At 39.3% G+C, this 26,061-nt stretch overlaps 1 protein-coding gene across 5 annotated transcripts in view; it reads left to right on the forward strand.

Moving 5' to 3' along the window:
* Positions 1 to 26,061, forward strand: part of SHQ1 (SHQ1, H/ACA ribonucleoprotein assembly factor) — a 326,624-nt gene that overhangs the window by 17,897 nt on the left and 282,666 nt on the right. For all 5 annotated transcript variants that reach the window (XM_040628549.1, XM_040628550.1, XM_040628552.1 and 2 more), the window contains exons 5-9: positions 4,135 to 4,247; positions 11,110 to 11,237; positions 20,742 to 20,896; positions 22,708 to 22,761; positions 25,272 to 25,395. In XM_040628549.1, the coding sequence (XP_040484483.1) occupies positions 4,135 to 4,247; positions 11,110 to 11,237; positions 20,742 to 20,896; positions 22,708 to 22,761; positions 25,272 to 25,395 (574 nt within the window). The remainder of the gene's footprint in view (positions 1 to 4,134; positions 4,248 to 11,109; positions 11,238 to 20,741; positions 20,897 to 22,707; positions 22,762 to 25,271; positions 25,396 to 26,061) is intronic.

A 26,061-nucleotide genomic window follows, 5' to 3' on the forward strand; every position in this document is an offset into this window, starting at 1 on the left:
TTGTCTGATTGCTGTTGCAAGGACTTCTAGTACTGTTGAATAATAGTGGCGAGAGTGGGCATCCTTGTCGAGTTCCTGATCTTAAGGGAAAGGCTTCCAGCTTTTCCCCATTGAGAATAATATTTGCTGTAGGCTTTTCATAGATAGCTTTTATGAGATTGAGAAATGTACCCTCTATTCCTACACTCTGAAGGGTTTTAATCAGGAAAGGATGCTGTATTTTGTCAAATGCTTTTTCGGCATCAATTGAGAGGATCATATGGTTCCTGAGTCTTTTCTTGTTGATATGATGTATCACGCTGATCGATTTGCGAATATTGAACCACGCTTGCATCCCAGGGATGAATCCCATTTGGTCATGATGGATAATCCTTTTAATGTACTGTTGGATTCTATTAGCCAGGATCTTGTTGAGGATTTTGGCATCCATATTCATTAGGGAAATCGGTCTGTAATTCTCCTTTTTGATGGGGTCTTTGCCTGGTTTGGGAATCAAGGTAATATTGGCCTCATAGAATGAGTTTGGTAGCTTTCTTTCTGTTTCTATTTTTTGAAATAGCTTTAGGAGAATAGGTATTATTTCTTCTTTGAATGTTTGGTAAAATTCCCCAGGAAAACCATCCGGGCCTGGAGTTTTGTTATTTGGAAGGTTGTTTATCACTGACTCAATCTCTTCATAATTGATTGGCCTGTTTAAAAATCAATTTCTTCCTGTTTCAGTCTTGGAAGTTTATAGGTTGCTAGGAAGGCCTCCATCTCTTCCAGATTGCTTAATTTATTGGCATATAGCTGTTGATAAAAGTTTCTAATAATCTTTCCAGTTTCATTAGTGTTGGTCGTGACCTCTCCTTTTTCATTCCTAATTTTATTAATTTGGGTCCTTTCTCTATTCTTTTGGATAAGTCTTGCAAGCGGTTTGTCAACTTTATTGATTCTCTCAAAGAACCAGCTTCTAGTTCTGTTGATCTGCTCCACTGTACTCCTGGTTTCTAATTCATTGATTTCTGCTCTAACCTTGGTCAACTGCTTCCTCGTGCGTGGATTAGGCCTGTCCCTCTGTTGCTGTTCCAGCTTCTTGAGGTGAGAATATAAAAACTGCATTTTAGATTTTTCTATTTTTGAGGTGAGGCTTGGATGGCTATGTATTTTCCTTAGGACTGCTTCTGCAGTTCCCATAGGTTTTGGACCGTTGTGTTTTCATTCTTGTTGGTCTCCATAAATTGAATTTAATTTTTGATTTCTGGTTTTTATAGATCTGAGCAGGATGGTTCTTAGTCTCCAAGTGTTTGAGTTTCTTCCAAATTTTTCCTTGTGGTTGAGTTCCAATTTCAGAGCGTTGTGGTCTGAGAATATGCAGGGAATAATTTCAGTCTTTTGGTATCGGTTGAGACCTGTTTTGTGTCCCAGAACATGGTGTATTCTTGAGAATGTTCCATGGGCATTAGAATAGAATGAGTATTCTTTGGTTCTGGGGTGTAGTGTTCTATATATATATATCTATGAGGTCCAACTCGTCGAGTATGGCATTCAAAGCCTTTGATTCTTTGCTTAGTTTTCCAGGAGTGTTCTGTCTATTTCTGATAGTGGAGTGTTGAGGTCCCCTACTATTAATGTATTTTTATTTATATGTCTCTTTATTCTGGTTAAGAGTTGGCTTGTGTATCTTGCTGCTCCCCTGTTGGGGGCATATATATTTATAATTGTCATAGCCAGTTGTTGGATATATCCTTTAAGAATAATATAGTGCCCTTCTGTGTCTCTAACTATAGTCTTTAGTTTAAAATCCGGTCTGTCTGATATGAGAATTGCTACCCCAGCTTTCTTTTGAGGTCCATTGGCGTGAAAGATGGTATTCCATCCCTTTATTTTCAGTCTGGACGTATCTTTAGGTTCAAAATGAGTCTCTTGTAGACAGCAAATGGATGCATGGTCATGTCTTTTTATCCAATCTGCAACCCTGTGGCGTTTTATAGGAGCATTTAGGCCATTTACATTAAGACTGATTATTGAGAGATATGATTTTAATGATGCCATGGTGCCAGTAAAGTCTTTGTTTCTATAGATTGTGACTTTCTGTTCTGTATCAGTCTTGGGGCCGTTTTACTTTTATAGAACCCCCCCTTGATATCTCCTGTAGGGCTGGTTTCGTGGTTACGAAATTGGTCAGTGACTGGCGATTCTGGAAGGTCTTTATTTCTCCATCAATTCTGAATGACAGCCTTGCTGGAATAAAGGATCCTTGGCTGTATGTTTTTCTCTGAAAGAGCTTTAAAATGCCCCCAACCCTTTCTCTCATTCCAGGTCTGTGTGACACGGGTCTGATGTAATTCTGAATTCCTTGCAGTGCGTGAGAAATTTCTTTGCCCTGGCCACTTTCAGTAGTGTATCCTTGGATCTAATATTTGTGAAATGCACTATGATGTGACGTGGCGTAGGTTTGTTGTGGTTGAGCTTGGGAGGGGTCCTCTCTGCCTCTTGAACATGAATGTTTGTTTCCCCTGCTAGATTAGGGACGTTTTCAGCTACAATTTGTTCAAATATCTCTTCTAGACCTCTGTTTTCTCCACGGGGATGCCGATGATTCTGACATTGGAGCGTTTGAGTCAGTAATCTCCGTAATCCACATTCCTGAGTGTGGATTTTTTGAGTCCAGATTCTATTTTAGCTTTTTCTTCTACTAACCCATCCTCCACTCGCTGATCGTTCTTCTGCCTCTTCACCTGGCCGCCAGAGCCTCTAGTTTTGACTGCATTTGGCTCATAGAATTTTTAATTTCGCCAAATTTGCTCTCATTTCTGCCCTTAGAGATTCTATTTTCTCATTAACATTTTTGTTAATACTTTTTTCAAGTCTACACATCATCTTGACCATCGTTACTCTGAATTCCATTTCTGATAATTTGGTTATATCCATATTCATTAGTTCTGTGGCAGAGACCACAGACTCATTGTCTTTTCTTTGCTGGGGGAGACTTCTCCTTCTCGTCATTCTGATGAGGAGAGATTGCAGGGTTGTCCAGAGCCCAAATTATTGACTGGGACCCAGGCAGTGCGCCATTGTTTTATAGGGATCTTAGGGATGTGGGCTTCTTGATTTTTCAGTCTGCCTTCTGGGGGAGGGGCCTGCCACGCCGATACTTAGGCAACCCTGTTTGGGTAGAGTCTCCGTGTCCCCTGTGAGGGGGGATGGGGATGGGCACATTGTGAGCCGGTGTTCCCAGGCTTTTGTTCTCTGGCGGCTTTCCCTGGCGGTTTGCTGTGCCTCTTCTCAGAGTCAGAGCAGCAGTGGCCGAATCTCAGCCTCTGTCTCAGAACAGAGGGATCGTGGACTGTTCTCCACTGATGTTCTGGCCACTTTAACTCTGTTTCTGTTGTGCTGCTCAACCCTGCAGCATCCCGGGATGTGTGCCCCACACCCGGCATCCCAGCCCTCACTTCCAGGGCCGGCGTGTCTCTGCCCTTTGTGTTTCTAACGCCGCCAGCCGCCAGCTGCTCCGTGCGCTCTGAAGCTCCGGCCCTCAGTCTGGTCGCGTGTGCTCCCAAGCTCACGGTCTCAGTCTGCTCTCTCGCGGGTGCCGGTCCGCGAGTCCGCCCGCTCCCCCGTGCAGGTGGCTACCGCTTCCCAGCGCCCAGACGCGGCGGCTCCCTCCCCCTTCCATTTATCTTCCGATATCTGTGCGCGGTCTCACAGCTCTCTGCTTCGTACCTCAATACTCAGTGCTGGAGATGTTCATTTGTAGAGATCCAGATGCATCTTCCTGCGTCTCAGGCTGCTTCTGTGGATGTTCAGGCTGGTCTGGTACCTATCCAGCTCGACTCAAGGGACCGGCTGAAAAAGGGGTCCCCTACTCCTCTGCCATCTTAACTCAGCCCTCAGTATGTCTTGATGATGAACTTTTATAGCTCTTATATCTATTGATCACTTTGTTGTAAGGATTAAAAGAGAATTCATGTGAAAGCTTCCAGCAGGGCCTGGCAAGCAATAGGTGTTCAATAAACATTTGCTGGATTTGAATCAAAATATCACAGGTAGTATGATCAGATGGTTCCTTTGTTTGGCCTTTCGTGCAAAATTAGAATTTTCAATGACGAAATGGGAGATAGCAATTATTCTTTCTTTTCTGGGTATTCTTAGGATGAATTGAGTGATGTTATTGATATTAAGGATCCAGATTTCACTCCTGCAACGGAAAGAAGGCAGAAACGTCTGGCTGCTGAGCTGGCCAAATTTGATCCTGATCATTATCTGTGAGTATTGAGTTTTTTGAGGATTAAATAATTGACTTGACATTGATTTGAAAATTTTTGTATGTCTTCTTGAGTATGCTAGGCATGTGGCTTTGGGATTCTAGAAATTAGTGATGGCTCAGAACCTTAATTGACATTTGCATTAACCTACAAAGTTATGCCTCTGTGATCTTTGTAAGATGCGCTTCTCAGTAGGTCATCCGGCAATGGAGAACTCGTAATGTACTTCTTTATGTTTTTTCTCACCAGGCTTAAAAGTAGCACACTGCATTCATGAGAATATTTTTAGTTCTTTTCAGTAGACTTTTTGTTGTAATTAACAGTATATGTAAATGAAAAGATGTTTCAGTTTCTTTAAGAATTTGAATCTACATGTACTGCATTTCTTGGCTGATCCAGGGTTTCCCAACACTTGGTCTGCGAGCACCTGTAATTGAAGATCTGAGTGTAATTAACAAATAATTATTCATTGTGGTAGGATATAAATAAAATCCAATTTTACGTTTTGCTGTATTTCCCATCTGCTTTAATTGTGTCTTTCACCATAGTGCATCTCTGTCAGGTTTGTATTTGCCTAACGAACTTATCTAGTTAATGGATAGGTAAATAATCACTTTAGGCATTGTAATGTCTCTCATTGGTCACTATAGTAACACTTCTTCCAAGTATGGGATTGTCACCTGGCCTCTGTGGATGCTAGGATGTGAGTTGTATGTTGATAAAGGCCTCAATTATTATTCTAGGCCAACAGTTTCTAAACTGTTATATGTACAGCTGTTATCATCATATTCTCTTATTTTGTATAGTGCTTTCAGCTTATCAAGTGCTCTCAAGTGATTATTTAAATCAGTTTTCACAACGGTTGGGGAAAGAAGGTTAAGGGACTTGCCCAAGGTCATACTACTACTAAGTGGCTCTGTCGGGACTTGAAAAGAGTCTTTCCATTTGTCATTTTGTATTTCCTTTTCATGTACACTATTTCAGTTTAACTGCTGTTGCTCTTGTGATTAACATTCTATCTCCTGTGACACAGTGGGAGACTAATTGGAATGGCAGAAATATATCTTGTGATGTGCAAATGCATTGAGTGATGTGTAGTGATAAATGGTAGAACTATTCAACGTCCTGGGGGGACATGGGTAAGAGCAGGGTATGTTATATTTTGGAGGACATCTGAGAGATTCAGCTCCATTTACATTGCCATTTCTAATTACCTTTATCTCTCCAATTGTGGTTTTAAAGGTCCACTGAAGAGTAATTTGAAGAAACCTATTTAAAATCATGCTGAATATTTAAAGTGGGAAATTTCATTGTCAGCAAATTTCTCGGGCCAGCATGAAAACAGAATGAGTTTTACAAGACTAAAATTTCAAGTGGGAGGGAGCTTAATTAGAAGAACTGCCTATCTCTTCTCTTCTCAAACTGGAAGAATAACTGTATGGCCTGAGAGAATTAGGAAATTGGAATTTATACTTAGCAGTGTGATATTATATGCAGTCCTTATTTTTCTCTATCTTCTGTGTATCCAGAAGCTCATTTTCTTTCATAGTATGCATGAAGTGTTCTTTCCATTTCTGAAGGAGTGGTTTAAATTTAGTCATGGGCAGGTCGGAGAGTGGAAGCCGTGAGGTAAAGGTTCTTTGTGACTTTTCCAGTAGCAGTAGGACTTGGGCTAATTGTCATTTTTGTGTTATTTTGTACTCATTATTTATATTAGCTGAGTCACCCAAATGTGTTAATAATAAATGAAGTGCAAGTAAAGTTCTTTTAAATTTTCAGTTAAAATTTTTTCGCTCAGTGCTTTTTTAATTGTTCTTATTGGTTAATACAGTGGAAGAAAAGGTTTACTTCGATTTTTACCTACATTGCAGGCAATGCATTGCGTGTATTATATTATACATTTATGTACGTAAATGTAATGTACACGTTTAATGCATAATATATATTATGTTAGCATGTACTATATGACACTTTCAGGTTGTTTGACTTATCCTTTACTGGTCATGATGTCTTCTCGTGGTGTCAGGTTTTTTGGGAGCTTAGGGAAAACCAATTTTAAATCCATCCCAAGACAGAACACAGTGAGGTTAATTCATCATATAGAAAAATTCATACATTCCGAAGGCACGTATAAATGACTTAGGATAATAATTATTTTTTAAATCTTTTGTTGTAAATTCTACATGCCATTGTGTGATGTTTTTCCCCACTGTGTGTTTTGCAGCCCAGCAGAATAGTGGGCATGTAACAGATAATCCATAAACATGTATTGTTTTTGGTTATCTATTTTTCTCTATTTGTAACTCCTTTTGAATATTATTTTTACACTACAGTTTGTTGAAGGCATCTTGAAACATTGTTTAATAGGCCTTCCTGTTTTGCTTATCATAGCCAAGTTTTCATATTTCTCTTGCCAAGAGTGCTTTTTTTTTTCCTCCCCCAGGCAAATTATTTTTTAATTGTTGGCATATCTTTTGCCTCAACCAATTCGTAAAATCTACCTGTTTCCTTCTTTGGGAGAAAAGTAGAAGAATTTAGTCAACACTCTAAATACTGTGAGATAAGAAAAGGTGCAGGAAATGATCAGTAGCATTTGGGGTGCCATCTTAAATTGTAACTTTTCAGTACTGTACATTTGTTAAAGAGTTTGGTATACTGATTAGGCTTTTGGATTGATTGAGGAATCTCAAGACTGTAAGTAGTAATGATGAGGGTGGGAAGAGAGTCACCTGCTCCCAACATGGCTCTTTATTCAAAATGGCAAGCTTAGGAAAAAGCATTAGAGTAAAATTTCATCTATTCATTCTTTCGCATGTGCCCTTACTTGGTCAACAAATACTTGTTTGGATGAACTGCATGCCAGGTAGCGTCACAGACACTGAGGATTAGTGTGAATATGACAAGGTCCCTGCGCTCATGGGGTTCCCATTCTAGTGGGGACGCAGACAATATTTTGATTGTGGTAAGTGCTCTGAAGAAAAGCCACATTGTTAAGGGTTTAGAAAGTGACTGGGTATTCGCCCACTCCTCTATTGCAACATGTCCAGAATCGAACTTCTCATTTTTACTTGGAAAGTCTTCCTGAATTTTCTGTTTGGTGGAGTGTACCATTTTTCACACCCGTCACCTGGGGTAGAAACATTTGTCTTTTAAGTGGTACCATTTATCTCTTTACTGTTTCCTTCACTCGGTCCCTTTCTGGTCCTCATATGCGTCTGCCTTAGTGCAACAGTCGTATTTGGCATCTCCTCCAGCCTGGACTTCTGCAAATCCATCCACCGTAACGCCAGCAGTATAATGTCTTAAGTACTGAAAATGAACATCTGCTTAAAATCTTACAGGGTTCTCCATTGCTTAAAGCATAAGCTTCTACCTCCTTTGGACGGCACAGAAAGTTCTCTGTGATCTGGACTGTGCCTGCCTCTGGAGCTTCTCTTCTGCCTCTCCACCCACAGTTTACACTGCAGCAGTAATGAATTTTAGTATTTTTCCACCTGTACCACACCACTTCTTGCATATTTTTTATTCATGATACTCCCTTGGTAGCTGTTTTCTTCCCTGCCCCACCTTGCTTGAACAACTTTTACTTATCCTTTAAGACTGAACTCCGTTGTCATCCCCTGGTGCCCTCCCTCTCAGACTGGCAGAGCAAACCCTCCTCGGTGCTCCCAAGTTACAGCTCATCTTGATTGTACAGCGTTCTGTATTTGTACCATTCCCATTACATTGTGGAGCCCTGAAGGGCCAGGAGCAGCTTACTGATTTTCATCTGCCTGATGCTGCTTGTGTACAGGGCACTCAGTAAATGCTCGTTGAATGAACGATGCTTAAAAACTTGGAAATAAATTTATTTTGTAAAGTAGAACATTAGGTCAACCTCAGATCTTGTTCATGAAACTCTTAAACCATGGACAGTATAAAGAATAAACCATCACATTTTAAACTACTGGGGCTCTGTTAGTGAGATTTTACTCAAAGGAGTCATTTAAACATTTTGAAATTTTTGGATGGAGGGCATGGAGGTGGTAGAGATATTTCACAAAGTCATGTTTTGTTTTGTTTTTTTCCCCATCACTTGTCTCCTAGGGGAAACGCAGGATCTTTTCAGATGGGCTCTTCTACTCTTGCCTTAAATGTCGTCAGCACTCTAGTGTCTGGAGTCCTTTTTTCTCACTCTGCAAGTTCTTGCTGGGCAATTACATGTTCTACTTTGGCGTCCGTCTCCATCTAAACGCTCATGATTCCCGTGTGTCTCTCCTGAGCATCAGATAGGTGTGGCTGACTGCCTACCGCACCAGTCTGTGTATGTCCTCTAAGGACATCTCAAACTCAGCCTGTTCCAAGCAGAAGTCATTCCATCTCCAGACATCTCTTTTTTTTTTTTTTTTTTAAAGATTTTATGTATTTATTTGACAGAGATAGAGACAGCCAGCGAGAGAGGGAACACAAGCAGGGGGAGTGGGAGAGGAAGAAACAGGCTCATAGCGGAGGAGCCTGATGTGGGGCTCGATCCCGTAATGCCGGGATCACGCCCTGAGCCGAAGGCAGACGCTTTAACCGCTGCGCCACCCAGGCGCCCCTCTCCAGACATCTCTATTAGCGTCCTGTGTTCCTGTCTCATCAGAGAACTGTCATCCACTGAATTGTCTAGGCCGGAATGCTGAGCATAAACCTTGACTCCTGGCTCCCTTTACTGCTGCATCCTAAGAGTTCTGGTTTCTGGCTACAGGTCAGATCCATCCACTTGGCTCCATGTCCATGGCTGCTACCCTCTTCTAGGCCTCCATGATTTCTGTGCCTTGAGACCATTTGCTAGACTGCAGTGAGAGTGATATTCCAAGACACACCAATGTCAGATCTGTATGTAAAACCTTTTAAGTGTTCAGTTGTTTTTAGGGGTAAAAATCCACTAGGATTTTTTTGACATGGCTTATTACAATGTTGTTGTCACTACAACATAATATTTTCAGCTGTTCTCAGATTTTTCCCCCTTAAATGTGCCTTCTTGTTTCCTAGCCTTTGCTAACTATTCTTTCAGCTCAGAATACTCCCCCACCCTTCTTAGTGTAATTAACTGTTAATTATCATTGGCTATTGGTTTAAATACTCTTTTCTCCAGGGACCTTCCCTGTCATCCCAATTTCACTTTGCTGTAGATGTTTGTACTGTTAGGTCATAGCAATTACATAGCACTTGTATTGTGATTGTTGGACTCTCCCATGATGCTGTAAGTTCCCTAAGGACCGTGACTACCTGTGTCTTGTCAGCCGTGTAATCCCACTGCCCAAAATGGAGTTGGAACAGAGCAAAGAGTCGTTGCTTTTTGTTGACTTAGTTAGCATTTTGGCCATTTACTCATATTACTTATGTTTTTGAAATATCTCTCACATATGTGACAAAATTGATATCGAGAATTACTATTTCAAGATCATTGCTATTCAGTTTTGCCCAATATGTACTTTTATTTCCTCAAGCATAAAAATGGAATGTTTATATTGGTTAATAGCTTGAATTCTGGAGTAAGACTAAATTGGGTCCAGATCCTGGCCATATTTCTTACCAGTTCTTTGACTTTGGCCATGATATACAAATTTTCTGACCCTGAGTTTCCACTCATGCAAAATGGGAGAATTAATAATTCCCCCCACCCCTGGGGGTGGTGTGAGGATTCAAGGAAATAATGGGTGAAAAATATTCAGTGCAGTGCTTGGCACATATGAAGAATTCCGTAAGTTATCTTTGATACTTCTTTTTAGAAAGATTTCACTGTTTCAGTTGAAAGAAAAAATATTTCAGATCATAAAACTTTCAGCTAGAAAATCAGTTTATGAAATCAACCAGTTCCTTGAGTTTCTAAGTAACTGAAATATAAATGAATTTTTCACCCAGAGTTATACTTTTTGTCACTCTTTTCCTCTGAATACAGTTTTCAACTTTGAATGTAGGGTTCTAATTTCTGAACGAATGTCCTCCAGGAGTATACTTTGAATATAGCAGTTACTTTTCAAGTTAAAAATGAGAAAGTAGGGGCACCTGGGTGGCTCAGTTGGTTAAGTGTCTGCCTTCAACTCAGGTTGTGATCCCGGCGTCCTGGGATCGAGCCCTGTGTCGGGCTCCCTTCTTGGGGGGGTGTCTGCTTCTCCCTCTGCCCCCCACCTCACTTGTGCTCTCTGTCTTGCTCGTGCTCTCTCTCTCTCATTTAAGTAAATGTTTAAAAACCGAGAAAGTGAAGTACAGGAAAGTTAATTTTCTGTTCTTTACAAAGGTTGCTTTTTTCTTTTTCAATAGTTTTAAGCCAAGAAACTATAAAGATTAGCAGAGCTATGAAAGAGAGATTGCATCTTGGTAGAAAGTATGAAGGCACATGCTAAAAAATACGTATGTGTGTTACGTGTAGCCTTTTGTGGGTGTGCAGTATCCTGTGTTTCCCGTTGATATGTTCATTTTTCTTTGCTTGGTGGAGTTACAAGTTTCTTTCCTTTATTGTAACCTTACCAAAATAGGTGGTACTTACACACCTAGCGGAGGTTCCCCGCTTCGTCTGTTGTGTGTTCAGATTTGCTTCATCCCATGCCACTGCCGTACAGGGGATGGGCTTTCAGGGGAGGACTGGTCTTCTCTGTACCTTGTTTCTGAAGAGAGCAGAAGTGTCAGCTATCCCTTTAGTCAGATGCATAGTTTTCGCTTTATATGGTGATTAGTGACCACAAACAAAGTAAATACAGTGCTTGTTTCCTTGATCTGTACTTTGAATTAATAATCTATATTTCTAGTACTAAATGTGATGAGTTAAGATAAAATTTTAAAAAATGAAAACCAGCCCAGTTCTATATAACACGCTCATTCACTGTTTTCTTTCCAGAGCTGACTTTTTTGAAGATGAGGCTGTTGAACAGGTTTTGAAGTATAATCCTTGGTGGAGTGATATATATTCAGAAATGATGGCCTCTTTGGGAAAGAGTCAGGAGCAAGAAAATCATGCTGCATTAGGTAAGAAACTCAAAATTAGGCTCATTTGTTGACCATCTTCCCTATTATTAAGCACACAATTCTAATTGCTTCATAGAGAGAAGATACTATTTTGGTTTGCTAATTTTGGAAATGTAGTCTTTAGTCTGGACTGGAAAATGGCACTCAGTGATTAGACTTGTCTTGGGACAGTCTTTTGAAGTATGCTTTACTTTTGAATCACTGGGGTCCTTTTTAAAATTTTTATTTTTTAAGTAAATTTAGGGACATGAACACACAGGACATCTGTAGTAGTTAAGTAATCTGCTTGAAAGATCTGAACATTTAGGGGCACCTGGGTGGCTCAATTGGTTGAGTTGGTTGAGCACCTAACTCTTCATGTAGACTCAGGTCATGCTCTCATGGGTCGTAGGACAGAGCCCCCTCACCTGGCTCCACGTCCCACTGGGAGTCTGCTTGGGGATTCTCTCCCTCTGCCCCTCCCTACTCTTGCCCACTTACGTGTGCGTGCACACACAATCTCTTATATAAGTAAATAAATCTTTAAAAAAAAGATCTGAACATTCCTCTCTGGTAAGGACATTTGATATTAGTAATGGTGGAAAAGATCTAGTTTTCATTCCCTTCATTGAATGATTTTAATATATCCTTCCCAGTTTTTTCAGAATATTACTTTTGTATGTTAGAATTTTAAGTTTCGGATAGATCAAAAATAGAAGGCCTGTGTGTTCTGTCATACTGATTTGGCTTTTCTATCTGTATTAAAAAATGAAATTTCAACGTTTAAATGAAAGGAATACACATACATATACACACGTGAATTGGAATATAGAATCTCCTTACTCCTGGGGCGCCTGGGTGGCACAGCGGTTAAGCGCCTGCCTTCGGCTCAGGGCGTGATCCCGGCGTTCCGGGATCGAGCCCCACATCAGGCTCCTCCGCTATGAGCCTGCTTCTTCCTCTCCCACTCCCCCTGCTTGTGTTCCCTCTCTCGCTGGCTGTCTCTATCTCTGTCAAATAAATAAATAAAATCTTAAAAAAAAAAAAAAAAAAGAATCTCCTCACTCCAAATTCCTCTTCTTGAAAGTAATCACTGTTCACAGTTTTGGGATGTTTTCAGTAAAGATACCCATATCTGAATATCTGCTGTAAGAAACATGTACGCACAGACTCCTACGCACCCCGTCCTTCCTTCGCTTTCCGTAGTTGGTAGTGGGTGTTGTACATCTTCCGTATCGGCACGTTGTGTATACACGTGAACATTTGGGCTCTTTACTGCTGATGGCCCTTTGGGTAGTTCCCAGTTTTCTGCGGTGGCCTTCTTGGGCACTCCGTCTACAGTAGCTGCAGGTCTGTTGTAGGACAGTATTTTGATTCTCTGTGTAGTAATGCAGTAGTCTGTCATTTCCTCTGTTTCCATTGTCTTAGCATAATGCCTGTTATATAATAAATACTCAGTAAATATTTATAGAATAAATAAATACTGCTGTCAATATTTTTGTAGTTGCGTTTTGTTAAGAGTTTAGGTGATTTCTACCAGATTGAAAAATTGCTACTTTAATCTTTTATAATTGACTCTACTGCAGAAGAGAAACTCATTTATAAGTAATGACTCTTGTTACATTGTTTTCAACAAATCCTTGGTTTTATATTTGATTTGAGTTTAAGAATCTTTCGGAGACATCCCACATTGTATTGATGAATTTTCAGGTAGAGGATTGCTGACACAATGTAGACGGATAACGATCTATGCCATGTGGATCTGTTTGGAAAGCTTGCTCACTCACAAATCCTCAAGGTTATCTAGTGGTCTGTGGTGTGAATCAGCTTCCCCAGTTTCAGTGCAGTATTTTAATGAGGTGGTGTGGGTGGAAATTGGTGGTTGTGCAGTTAAGTTTTCTGTCCACAAGGGTGAGCTAGTTGCCCTAAAAATCAAGAAAAGGCATTCCCTTTGATTTAAATTCTAACTGGCTCTACTTTGATCCATTGTAGCTTGTTCTAGGTCCCGTTTTCTGTGAGAGCCAGCCTTTGAGTTAGGTGGGTTCTCTGTGTATAATTTTAACAGAAGATTAAGCCAGGTCATTGCTTTAACCACTGCCCTTCCTGTCCCTTCATCTTCATCCAACCCAGGGCACGTACCCCAACTGGTGCTTGAGGAACAGTCATAGTCTACTAAGGTAGTATGGTGATTCATTTTAAAAATCACCTTTAAAATTAGCAAGGACATATGATGTAAAGTAGAACTTGAGCTCTGTGTCATTGTACAGAAAGTACCTTTCCCACACGGGATATCCCACATGGGATAGAAGCTAAAGATGGAGTTGGGCGTTAGCGCCTTGCTCCACCGCAGGCTCGTCATGTGATTGTGCATCTTTGCTGGGTTGCTGCCTGCCTCGTAGAGTTGTCTTGACGATTGAATGAGAGGATTTACTTCAAGTCCCTAGCATGTTGTAAATGTTAGAGATTATGATTGTAGAGTAAAACCAATGGCAGGAGAGCCAGGAATTGAATGGCTTCTCTGAGAAATTAAAATTGTTGTACATTTATAAAACTTTAAGGGGGAGTTTTTTGTGATTGAGATTTTTCTTCTTTCCTTTTTTTTTTTTTTTTTCTCTTGTTCAAGTATTTGAGACACCCAGAATTGGGAAAATAAGTTGAAGTGTGTCGAACCAGGTTGCAGTATGGGAGAAGGGAAATAAACCTTGAAGTCCTCAGCCTACTCAGGGAGCATGCTACTCCTGGATTTTCCTCTCCACTTCCTCTTTGTTCTGTGCCTCCCAGGCCTCCTTCCTTTCTGTGTCACGGCAGTGGGGTGTTTTCTCTCTTATGCTCCCTCATCAGCCGTTGCCAGGCAGATAGTACAGCGCAGGTGAGGGCTTACCTTTGATTCATCCTCGTCATAAAATAGTAAGCTAGATTGTTTTGAATTCCAGATAAGGCTTAGATGGTGAACTTCGCTCCCTGTCTTTGCCTCAGTTGTGATTCCTGTTATTTTCATTGTAGCCCTGAGTTACAACATGGAGACTTTTATTAACATTTTCAGTAATGATCCCAGTCTTCCTCCCCCAAAGGCTTGTAAATGGAAGTGTTAAAACGCTGTGCTCCGCCTGAGCTCTGGTTTCATGAGGATGGGCTTACCACATTTCCCATGTTGTCTTTCAGTGGTTAATCTCAGCCCAAGAATCTTGGCACATGGTTGCTTGGTATGACAGCACATAACATTTTTAGTCAGTGAACTTCCTAGCAGGGACATCCTGTTTGGCACCAGTGAGGCCTTCAGTATTTGTGGAGCTAACTGTCAGTGTCAGCTTTGAAAGTTGTAGCACTACAGGGCTACCCGTTTAGGCGAAAGGTTTGAATGCGGCACATTTTCTTCTGGTTGCCTTGATCTGTTTCCAGAAAGTATACAATACAATCGACAGATTAGCATTCCTCTGAGAGGAGCCAGATCAGGGATTATTTACTTGTTGACCCATGGAAGACAGAGATATTTGGGAGGGGGATTAAGAGAGAAGGAACGATTTAAAAGTAACAAAACTAGGAAATGTTCTAAGCGAAGTAAGAAGGTCACTTCCCATTTTGATGGGAGTCCCTTTGCAGTCGTCAGGCGTATTGATTGGGGTTTTTAATGTGGGGAGGTGGTCCTGGGCCATTTGCATCATGCTAGGGCACCAGTTTCTTCCCCAAATGAATTGAGCTTTCAGCTGCCTTTGTTTGAGTGTAGATTATTTATAGAAGTATAATTAACCGAAATGTTGTGAACTATATAGCAGAGCTGCTTTGTAGTGTAGCAAAGTCATACAAATGCTTGACAAATGTTACTCATGGTGGCAATCATCCAAGTATTGTTGGCACTGCATCTGTACTTCTTCCTATTGCTGCTGCTTGGTCAGACCTGATTGTATGCAAACCTCCCCAAGTTCCCCTTTGGCTGATGTGATTTACAGCTCCAATAAAAAGGCCTTGGGGAGCTCAGACTTTTGGTTTCTCTAGTGATTTCCTATTTTGTTGATACTGTTATTTATCATCTCTGGTTTCTTTGCTTGAGTTTCAGAATTTAAATATATCTGTGTATTTATCAATGAACTTTTTAGGCCAAAATGGGATTTGAAAACACTCAGAAAAAGGTGGTGTGTTTTAAGAAAAGGCTAGGGGCACCTAGCATCCAAGAATTCAGAAGAGGACACTCCAGTAGGCTTTTCTTATATACAGTCCCCGACAGTGGCCTGTAATATGGGGAAGCCCTTACTTGTGGGTGATGGAACATCAGAACCTGCAGTTCTCAGGTCAGCCTTTACAAATTATTCAGCTTATATACAGGGGTGATTACTTAGGAATGAAGGGGAGTAAACATTCAGATGAGTTAATGTGTTATTAAATGGTTCTGGGCATGCTTACCTTATGATTTAGAATTATCTGGAAGCAGAAGTCCTTATTAGTCAACTAGGATAAAGGCTTTTCTCAAGTGAGATAATATCATCATGAACACCTGGCACTTTCTTATTAGCTAAAGGAATGAACATCTCAAAAGCTGTACCTAGGGGAATACTGTCTCAAACCTCAAGGAATATACTAGGGGACTTAAAATACTTTGTTAGGTATACTTTCTTTGGCAGTATGTTCCTTTTTAAATTTTCCTTACATCAGGTTGCTTTAATTGAATGGAGAGCTTCTATTTAAATTAAAGGATCTTCATATGAGCCCTTTAATGAGACAGTCAGTACCTGTTTTATCTGTCTTGTTAATTTTGTTTCCAAATGTCAGTCTTTAAAAAAGGCTTCACTGGACACCTTCCTGCATTAAGTTTAAAAGTATCCACATTTCGGGGCGCCTGGGTAGCGCAGTCGTTAAAACGTCTGCCTTTGGCTCAGGGCGTGATCCCGGTGTTTCGGGATCGAGTCCCACATCGGGCTCCTCCGCTGGGAGCCGGCTTCTTCCTCTCTCACTCGCCTGCTGTGTTCCCTCTCTCTCTGGCTGTCTCTCTGTCACATAAATAAATAAAAAAAAAAAAAAAAAAAAAAAGATTAAAAGGATTTATAAAAAAAAAAAATATCCACATTTCTGGGGGGGGGAAAAAAAGCTAAATACACCTTTTTTATGGCCAGCAAATTAAGTAAATGCATTCTCATAGTTGTCATTTATGTAAACAATACACATTTATTTCCTTTTTCTTTTCTTACTTTTAATCATAGGATTTCTAACATCGTTGAAGAAATGATTACATAAATATATTTCAAGACCTGTTTTTTGCACTAAGTAAATTTTAATGAGTAAAGGAGTATTGCTTCTAGTAATTTCCAATAACTGTATTTAAGATTCTTTCCCCCAGAGGATAGACTGTAAAACTGCTGGAAGGAAGCCTTTAAACAAAAAGAAGCCATGTTAAAGCAAAGGCTCCTAAGTGAGGACTGAAGTGGGTTAGGGAACTCTGTGAGAAGGGGCCAGCATGTGTCAGTAATCATATTCTCTCTCTTCTGGCTTTTACCAAGTTGTGAGGAGCAGAAGGGCATTTTTTTGTTCAGCAGAGACAGAAAGGGATGGGGTAGCTAGCTACCAAGAGGGTGATCTGGGAATATTAAAAAGGTAATTTAGGGGCGCCTGGCTGGCTCCGTTGGTAGAAGTGTGGCTCTTGATCCCAGGGTCATGAGTTTGAGCCCCATGTTGGGCGTGGAGTCTACTTAAAATTAAAAAAAAAAAAGAAAGAAAGAAATAAAAAAAAGAAAAGGTGATTTCATAATTTTTGGTCTCCTGAAAGTTAGCATCACAGATAGCCAGGTGTCTTTTTTTAGTCTTCCCCCAAGAGGCTTCTTGAGTTGGAGCTGGGCATAGGAGTGCTCAGCCAGTGACTGCCCTGGTGACTACCTTTTCTTTCCTTCTTTGCCACTGGGTGTAGTCATGTGACTAAGTCCTGGATGATGGGAAATGAGTGGAAGTGCTATGTGCACTGGATCAGGTCTTTAGAAAGAAGGTGCTTGCCATCTTAGTCTGCTTTCCTATTGCTTAGAAAATGGTAAAATCTGGGGCCGCCTGGGTGGCTCAGTCGGTTAAGTGTCTGCTTTCGGCTCAGGTCATGATCCCAGAGTCCCAGGATTGGGTCCCACATAGGGCTCCCTGCTCAGCGGGGAATCTGCTTCTCCCTCTGCCCTTCACCCTGCTTCTGCTGTCTCTCATTCATGCACGCTCTCTCTCAAATAAATAAAATATTAAAGAAAAAAAAGAAAATGGTAAAAACCTGGAGCAGCTTTCTTAGTTGGATAGGTGGAAATCATATGATGGAGATGCTGGTGCCTCACCAGTCCTGGATCATTCACTCAGAATAGTAGCATGGGAAAGAAACTTCTATCTTATATAAGCCACTGTATTTCAGGATCTTTTTGGTTAGTGGTATAGCCTGTCCTTACCTAAATATAATGGGCAATTCTAAACCCTGGAGAAAGAGCCTTTTAAAGTTATTTTGGAATTAGGTTGATAAGAAGCACTGGAACTGGAAGCTGGCTGCTCCTCTTTATCTGGCTTAAAAACTTTTTAAGTGAATTTGAAGATGATTGATAGGACATGGAAGGAAAATTAAGGATTACTTTGCAAATTAAGAGATTGATAACATTTTTATCTAGAGGTAACAAACTATCTAGATGGTTGAGTTTTTGTAGAAATCGCTTAAGATGAGTAGTAGGCCGTGTTTTACACTAGCTAGGAACTGAGTACATGTATGTGGTTAGCTGTTCCTCTTTCTGTAAATCTTACGTTAAGACAGGTGTATTTTACTTCATATGTGTGGTAACTGATGGTGTTCATGTTTTATTGTGAGAGAATGGATACTTGTTGGCTTGCCTGTATTGTAGCCCTCAAAGGAAACTTAGAAGGAACTTCAGTCTTACACTTGCTTACCTTGCCAATGTAGACATAAAGGCTTTCTTTTCTTTTCTTTTCTTTTCTTTTCTTTTCTTTTCTTTTCTTTTCTTTTCTTTGTATCATTAGCATTTATTAAGTACTTTAGTTTTTTGGTCTGGGTAGCCAAACATTGGTTATGATGGTATGTGAAAAGAAATAGATTTTCTCTCTCCTCTCAGTAACTTACTGGAATTGGGGGAAAATGTTGTATTTACAAGTCACAAAAGCTGAAAATGCTTAGAAGTAATTTTTAGCAAGAAAAGCAGCCCATGTGTTTCACGAAGTTGGTGGGTCAGTACAGTGGAAAAAGATGGATTACTGACCAGACTATCTGAAATTAGCCGAAATCTTAAAACATGAAAAAGTAACTTCCAGATGGATTAAAGACTTACATTTTAAAAGGAAACTGTAAATCTTAAATGAGAGGGGCGCCTGGGTGGCTCAGTCGGTTAAGCATCACCTTCAGCTCAGGTCATGATCTCAGGGTCCTGGGATGGAGCCTGCGTTGGACTCCTTGCTCAGTGGGGAGTCTGCTTCTCCCTCTCTTTGCCCCTTGCCCTCCTCTTGCAGATGCACGCTATCTCTGTCAAATAAATAAAATCTTTTTTAAAAAAAGAAAAGCTGAGAGGCTTCGTGTACAATTCAGGGGTTGGGGAAACCTTATCAAAGGCTATAAATTCAGAATCTTTTTTTTTTTAAATGATGCACATATTTGTCTACACAATAAATAATTCATTGGCAAAAGATCCCACAGACAAAAGTCAGTGGAGAGGTAGTAGATTTGGAGGCATGACAAGGCTTCATATCTATAACTGCGAGTTCTTAAAAATTTGGCAAGACAAGCCATCCAATAGAAAAAAATGGGCAAAACACATTTAAATGGTTCATTCACAGGTTGCCAACAAACCTATAAAGTTATGCTCAAAGTTTAGCATTTAGAAAAATACTAATTGCAGTAACGGTGATCTGTCACTGTATTAGGTTTTTCTTGCTGTAGAACAAATTACCACAAATTAGAAACCGTTCTAATTTAACTCAGTTTCCATGGCTCAGGACTTGGGCTTGCTTAGCTGGGTCTTTGCTCAGCATCTTATAAGGCTGTAAATAAATTTGGCTATCTTCTCTTTTCTTTTTTAATATATTTTGGTAGCTAAGTTCTTTTCTGGAGCTCAGGGTCCTTTTCTAGGCTCACATGATAGCTGGCAGAATTCGATTCCTGCAGCTGTAGAACTGAGGTCCCCATGTCCTTGCTGACTGTCAGCTAGGGGCCATTCTCTGATCACACTGCCACACAGCCCTCTTACAACATGGCGTCATATTTCTTTAAAACCAGCGGTGTCTCTGGCTCCAGTCTACTCTTGATGGGACATAATCATGATAGTGACTGTCCCATCACCATTGCCATATTCTTTTGGATAGAAGCAAGTCACAGGTTCTGCACACCTTCAAATGATATGACTCAGTGGGTCTCATCTTAGAATTCTTTCTACCACAGTCACTTCCTATCTGTTAAACCGGAAACGAGTAGGAGAAGCTCTTACATTTATTGCTGGGTGTGAGGGATGTGTGTAGGAAAGAGAACTTGTGTCCATGACCATTAAAAAGGTGAGTTATAGCCTTTAAATGAAGTATTTTTTAAAAACAGACTCACTTTTTAACTCAGTGAATCTACTCTTGGGAGTCTGTTTTATAGGAATACAGCTTCAGTGTCCAAGGACATGTGGTAAGGACATTTATGCAATGTTAATACAGTGGCAGAAAACTGGAAGCGTAGTGGATGCCCATCAGTAGGGGGAGTGGTTGGATAGAGCATACTACACCATGGAATATTCTACTCCTTTACAAAAATTAGCTAAGTACCAATTGACTTGGAGAGATCTGCCAGAGATACTAAGTGAGGTACGCTAGATGAAGAAAAAGGATATAATTCTTTGGTGGGGGGTGAGGGAGGAGGTATAAGTTCCTTTGTATATATTTGTGTGTCTGTATAGCGTTACGTGATAATAGAGAAAAATATAAAATGATATATACTAGATTTTTAATTTGGGGAGGCTGTCAGTGAAGATGGAGAAAGGGTGACAAACCAAAGAAGAAAAGACACATTGTTGAAAGGAACCATCCTCTTCCCTCAAGTCAAATGTGTGTGATGTAACACTTTGTTTCTTTGTATAAAAAATATCAATATACTTTGCCCTTAACATTGACTATTTTATGGGAATATTCCTATTCCTTTATATAGAACTTTCAAAATGGATAATGAATATTTACAGAGTGCTTTACTTAGCCATTATGTTTTCTGTTCTTTAACTGTCTTATCTTTATTTTAAAGTCAGTAGCTCCAGCACTTAGATGCCTTGAATACAGGACAGTGTAGCAAAAAGGGGGCATCCTAGAAATAAGGAATAGATATTGTTTAGACATTTCGCCTTTATTTAGCTCTACTAGGGTTTGAGCAGATGCACAGCCCTTAGTAAAACTGTGAAGTCTAGTTTAAAAGTTCTTTCTATATTCGGAGTTAAATAACTCTTATTTCAGCTTCTATAATCGAAGTTCTAATTTTGACAAATCCTCCACACTGGGGGTTTTACAAAACTGAATGGAACATTTAATTTTTAAATGCATTTTTTTCCCTAGTGTCTTTTTCTGAAGAAGAGAAATATCAGCTGCGAAAATTTGTCAATAAATCTTACCTGCTGGACAAGAGAGCTCATTCCCAAGTGTACTACAGTCTGATTGATATCCTTCTGGCATATTGCTATGAAACCCGTGTCACTGAAGGAGAGAAGAATGTAAGTGCCCGTATGTCTATGCATGTTGGCGAAAGTGACCGGCCTAAATAAACTGTAAGGCATCACTCCTCCTGTCGAGAGTAAGAGCTGTTGTGATTAGTTATTCAGGGGACGCTCCTGGCAGAGCTGCACGTGCGTGTTGGTACTCAGCATGAATGCATAATGCTTGCTTGATCTTTTTTCTTCTCTCTGGGCATCAGTGTCTACCAAGTAGCGGAGCGAGGCAATAAAGCTGAGGGTAGAGAAAGGTTATCCTGAGCTCTCATCTCTTTAGGAGATGACTTGGCCAAAGAACAGAGCTGTTTCTGCATAACACTTGACATTGACGAGAGGTAAACTTTACCATTCCCATTTATATCCTCTGTCCAAGCTGTCCATTAGCAGACTCAAGGTATAGCTTTTTACGAAAAAAGGGAATTTCTCCGCAGGTGTCCCTCAATTTATACAGTAGGTATGCTTCTGAAAAAATTACATGTAAATCACATTTTTAAAAACTTGAATCTTATCTTTTTTTGCTATTGAAAGAAATCTTGTAAAAGTAAAACCTTTTATAAAGTATATTATTTCTTAAATGATCTTTTTTAAAATAATATAAAATTTGTGTCTCTTCTTAACCCACTTTTGATTTTGTAAATGAAGAGCTAAGCTTCTTTCTTTACCTATAGCAGTGACCGTATATTTAAAAAAAGCTGCAAAGCCAAAAAAGAGTCTTTCCAGTTAATGTGCCCCTGCAGCTGTTTGTAATTGTACTTGCTCAAGGGTTATTTTCCAGCTGAGCAAATGCTTTCCTTTTTTACAGATTGCACAGATAATTCATATCAGGATAAAAGGAAAAATATACATACGAAGAAAATAATTAAAATTTCCTGTAATCACAGCCAATTAGAAATAGCTAGTGTTACGAGGAGATACATCTCTTCCAGTCTTTCATTGTGTACTTCTGTGTATGTGTATTTAAATTGGGTCGTGATGTATATTATTTAATCTGCTTTTCTCAACATCATAGCATTAGCGTAGTATTAGGATTATAATTTGATATGTGCCAAATTTTCTGTTGTTATGATTCTGCAAATTTCAAAGGTAACTCTTGAGATTTGCATTTGGCTCCAAAATGAATATTAAGGAGTGTGTCAGGGGCATAATGTAGCTGGAAATGGTTTTTGTTTCCACTCATCTTTTAAGGATACTTTAATTGGAGAAAACATTTTCTTTGACAAAGAAAGTCCTTCACATTATTGCTTAAGGAGATGAGTGAGAGTGTTTAGTTATGCTCAATAACAGTTACCATTTTTGATTCTTTTATTTGCATATTTGACATCACAAAGTCTTGCAACTTCAAGACCTTCTCTAGAATGTACTTACTCACAAGCATTTTCTGAAAGGCCAAATTCTTGAGCAGCTTTATAAGTGCCACAGTCAGCACTTCAATATTATCTTTGAGTCCTTTGGCAGATTATTCATAGTATGTTGGGGAGGCAAGTAACTTAGTTGAGAGGGACAGAAATTGAGGAAGCATCGCTTTGCTTTAATTTTTAGTTTCAAAGCCCTTGCTTATTTGCTCTTAACTTCTGGTACTCTTATCATTGGAAAAGCTTTACTTTGTGAAATCCCAAGGAAAGTAGGCACTTGCCTTTGATAGCTTCTGCAAAGCAATTATTTTTCCTCAGTCATGGACACTTACTTCTTAGTTCTTATGTATGTCAATGCTGCTGAGATACTAGTTGAATAAATGGGTATTTTGGAATTTGCTTTATTTTGGAATGACTTTAACCTCTAAAATGACAGTCCTCTTTTTTCTAAATCAAATAAAGGTCGAATCTGCATGGAATATTAGAAAACTGAGTCCCACTCTGTGCTGGTTTGAGGTATGGTTTTCAGTTGCAATTTTTTGGATTTTGTTTAAAAAGTTCTTTTTCTGTTGCCATTCATTTTGGGTAATTCAAGCAATTCCTTGACTTTTTAAAAGTGGAAACTTTAGTATATAAGTGTTTTTTCCATCTTTTTAATAAATTTCTGATTGCATTTTTAATTCTTCTGCTAATCGTAGTATGCAAATGAAGCTAGGTAAGATGTTGTGGAATTTGGAAGAAGGAGAACACACTTTGGAGGAAGAACCACACATGGTCTGTTGGGGGAACAGGTAGGGTGGAGTTAGAGCATGTTTATAAGTTGGCATATATTGGGGCTCAGAGTGAGCTCAAAGTTGGGCAGCAAACCTAGGTGATAAATTTTTTTTTTTTAAAGATTTTATTTATTTGAGAGAGAGAAAGAGGGGGAGCACAGAGGGAGAGTGCGGGGAAGAAGCAGACTCCCTGCCGAGCAGGGAGCCTGATGCGGGGCTCTGTCCCAGGATGCTGGGATCATGACCCAAGCCAAAGGCAGACACTTAACCGACTGAGCCACCCAGGCGCCCCATAGGTGATAATTCTACTAGCTGCCATTTTCTGACCATCAAGGACTGTATTAAGTCTTTTATATATATTAACTCCCCTGTTACTTCCACTAAGTCTATGAGATAAGTATTATTGCTATTTTACAGTTGAGGAAACTCAGATCAGACAGTTGAAGTAACTTATCTTAAGTCCTACAATTAGTATGGTCAGAGCTGATAACCCTTCTAGTATAGTAATCATTGTTTTTATATCTGTTTCCTAGAAATAGTTGTGTCTTATCAAAGGATGCTATTTTAAAATTTACTAGCTCTGAACAAATTGTTGAACATCAAAACAGTAATTAAAAGTAGAAACTTGAAGAATGTGTCATTTTAGGGGCACCTGGCTGGCTCATTCGGTGGAGCATGTGACTCCTGATCTTATGGTCATCTGTTCAAGCCCCACGCTGGGTGTAGAGATTACTTAAAAAAAAAAAAAAAAAAAAGAATGAAAGAAAAGCTAGCATTAAAAAAAAAGTGTCAATTTAAATAGCTAATAATTGAATCATCAATTAAGTCAACTAGGTTTTTGGGTTTTTTTTCCAGTTTAAATCCTAGATACAGTAGATTGTTAAATTTGTAAATCAGGGTTGTTTCATGGCATCACTTTGTTCAACTAATAGAGAAGATGTGAAAAGTAATTGAGACATTCAGCTTTGTCAGAGAATTTTGCTAGTCCGAAGAATGTTCCATGAACCAACGGCTTGACCAGCATCCTCGGCTGGGAGCTTGTTAGAAAGACAGAATCTCAGTCCAGACCCACTGAAGCAGAAACTGCAGCAAGCAAGGTCTCCAGGGATTCGTATGCATATTAAAGATGGAGGAGCACTGCTTTTTAGACTTCACTTGGGTTCGCCTTATTGCCATGATCAGTATATAATGGAGAAACTGGTTTTTGTAATGATTGAGTTGGTTACTTAGGTTGAAAACAAAGTAGTTCATGACTAAATAATTTTGTAGTTCAAGTTATTAAAATTACATGAATAAATTCACCTATTTATGATTTTACTTTGAAATTTTTATTGTTTTTGAGATAACTTAGAATTGCCAGAGATGTTAAGGGCTATGTGAAACTTTTAAAAGCATTTGGTTTTTGGTTGAAATTTTATAAAGTTTATAATTCTTTTTAGCTGTAAACTGTTCTTTGTCAGATACTCAGTATTCTTAAGCAGATCTCTCATTCATTAAGGATTAATACACATGGAAACTAGTCTGCTCCCTTAGCTTTACTTTTTATATTTTAAGTTTTATATACAGGTTACATTTTTTTATACGGTTTTAATCAAAATCCAATTAAAAATCGATTTCGCACAAAACTGCCTTTGTCTAGTGGTGTCAGTAAGTTTTGAATTTCTGATGGTTTCTATTTGATACTTCTTAAGATAAAACACTTTTTTTCAAGAAATCACTTTTCTTTTTGATAAGTGAAAGCAAATTATCGGAGTAAATACCATGTATTACTCATGCACAAAGCACTAAAAAAAAGAAGAAGAAAAGGAGGGAGAAAAGGGAGACCGTGAACACACTTCACTGAAGAGTTCCACATCTTTCATCTACAGTATCTTGAATGGTCCTAAAGGACAAAAACGTGAAACATATATCATTTAACAATGTCTTTTATGTGCATCTGCATTTTGTTAGTGCCATGTGTTTTAGATTCATATTTGTAATTCTTAAAAGACTTTTTAAAACTTTCCTGCTGCATATGTGATTTTTAAGGAGCATTTGTGATATCTTGATAAAGTATGAGAAATTACAAAGGCTTCAATTAAGTATTTTATTGTAAGGTATATAAAAAGAATCTCGTTTCATGGTTTTGTATTTCTCTCTTGCGTGGCTTCATGATGATCCAAACTTAGAGTTTTTAATTGAGAGTAGTTTCATATTTCATTGTATCTTTTTGTTTATGTAATATGGAAATGATTATTTATTTAAACTCTACAGACTTGGACTAATGTTCATGAAATCCTGGTGTCTTTTGGAAGACGAGTTTTGTGCTACCCACTTTATCGCCACTTCAAGCTGGTGATGAAAGCCTACAGAGACACTATAAAGATATTGCAACTAGGTAAGATGTTCTTGTGCTTGCAAATTTGAGAGTGGAAAAGTTATTAGTCTGTGAAGATGTCGTGATTTTTGCTTTTCTGTGCGTAAATGAGTAGTGAAAATCATCAAATTCAATCACTTCTCCCCTCAGGTATATAAAGGAAGAGTTCTTCTCTGTAGATACATAATCACACAGTGAGATGTGGTACTCTTTCCTGAGAGATGCTGGAAGGGTTAGTGGAGAAGATACACCCAGTATTCCAAACCATTTTGTATGATAGTAGACTACATCATTCAGTATTGGATGCTTGCAATTTTCTGGGCACTATGCTAGGATTGTGGGTATAATAATAATAAGATATATTCCCTGTTTCTGTGCAGTTTACAGTATCCCCAGGGTGACTGTTGACAAGCAATTCCATCGTAGACTGAAAAGCGCTCTGTGGGGGACGTAGTGATCACTGGGAAGGGGCACAGAACCTGGATTTGGGAGGTCAGGAAAGGCTTTCCAAAGAAAAAGCACAGCTACTCAGGACTTTTGACTATTGCCAGATCTAACCTGAAAAGACAAATATTTGCTAGTTTTAAGGATGTGGAAAATTTTGAGCTCTGAAACAAATTCCAGAGTGATTATAACAGCATCATTGGATTAAGTATATAATTTCCAAGGTAATGACTTTGAAGGTAG

The sequence above is a fragment of the Ursus maritimus genome, unplaced genomic scaffold, assembly GCF_017311325.1.
Source record: "Ursus maritimus isolate PB19 unplaced genomic scaffold, ASM1731132v1 scaffold_14, whole genome shotgun sequence".
Lineage (NCBI taxonomy): Eukaryota > Metazoa > Chordata > Mammalia > Carnivora > Ursidae > Ursus > Ursus maritimus.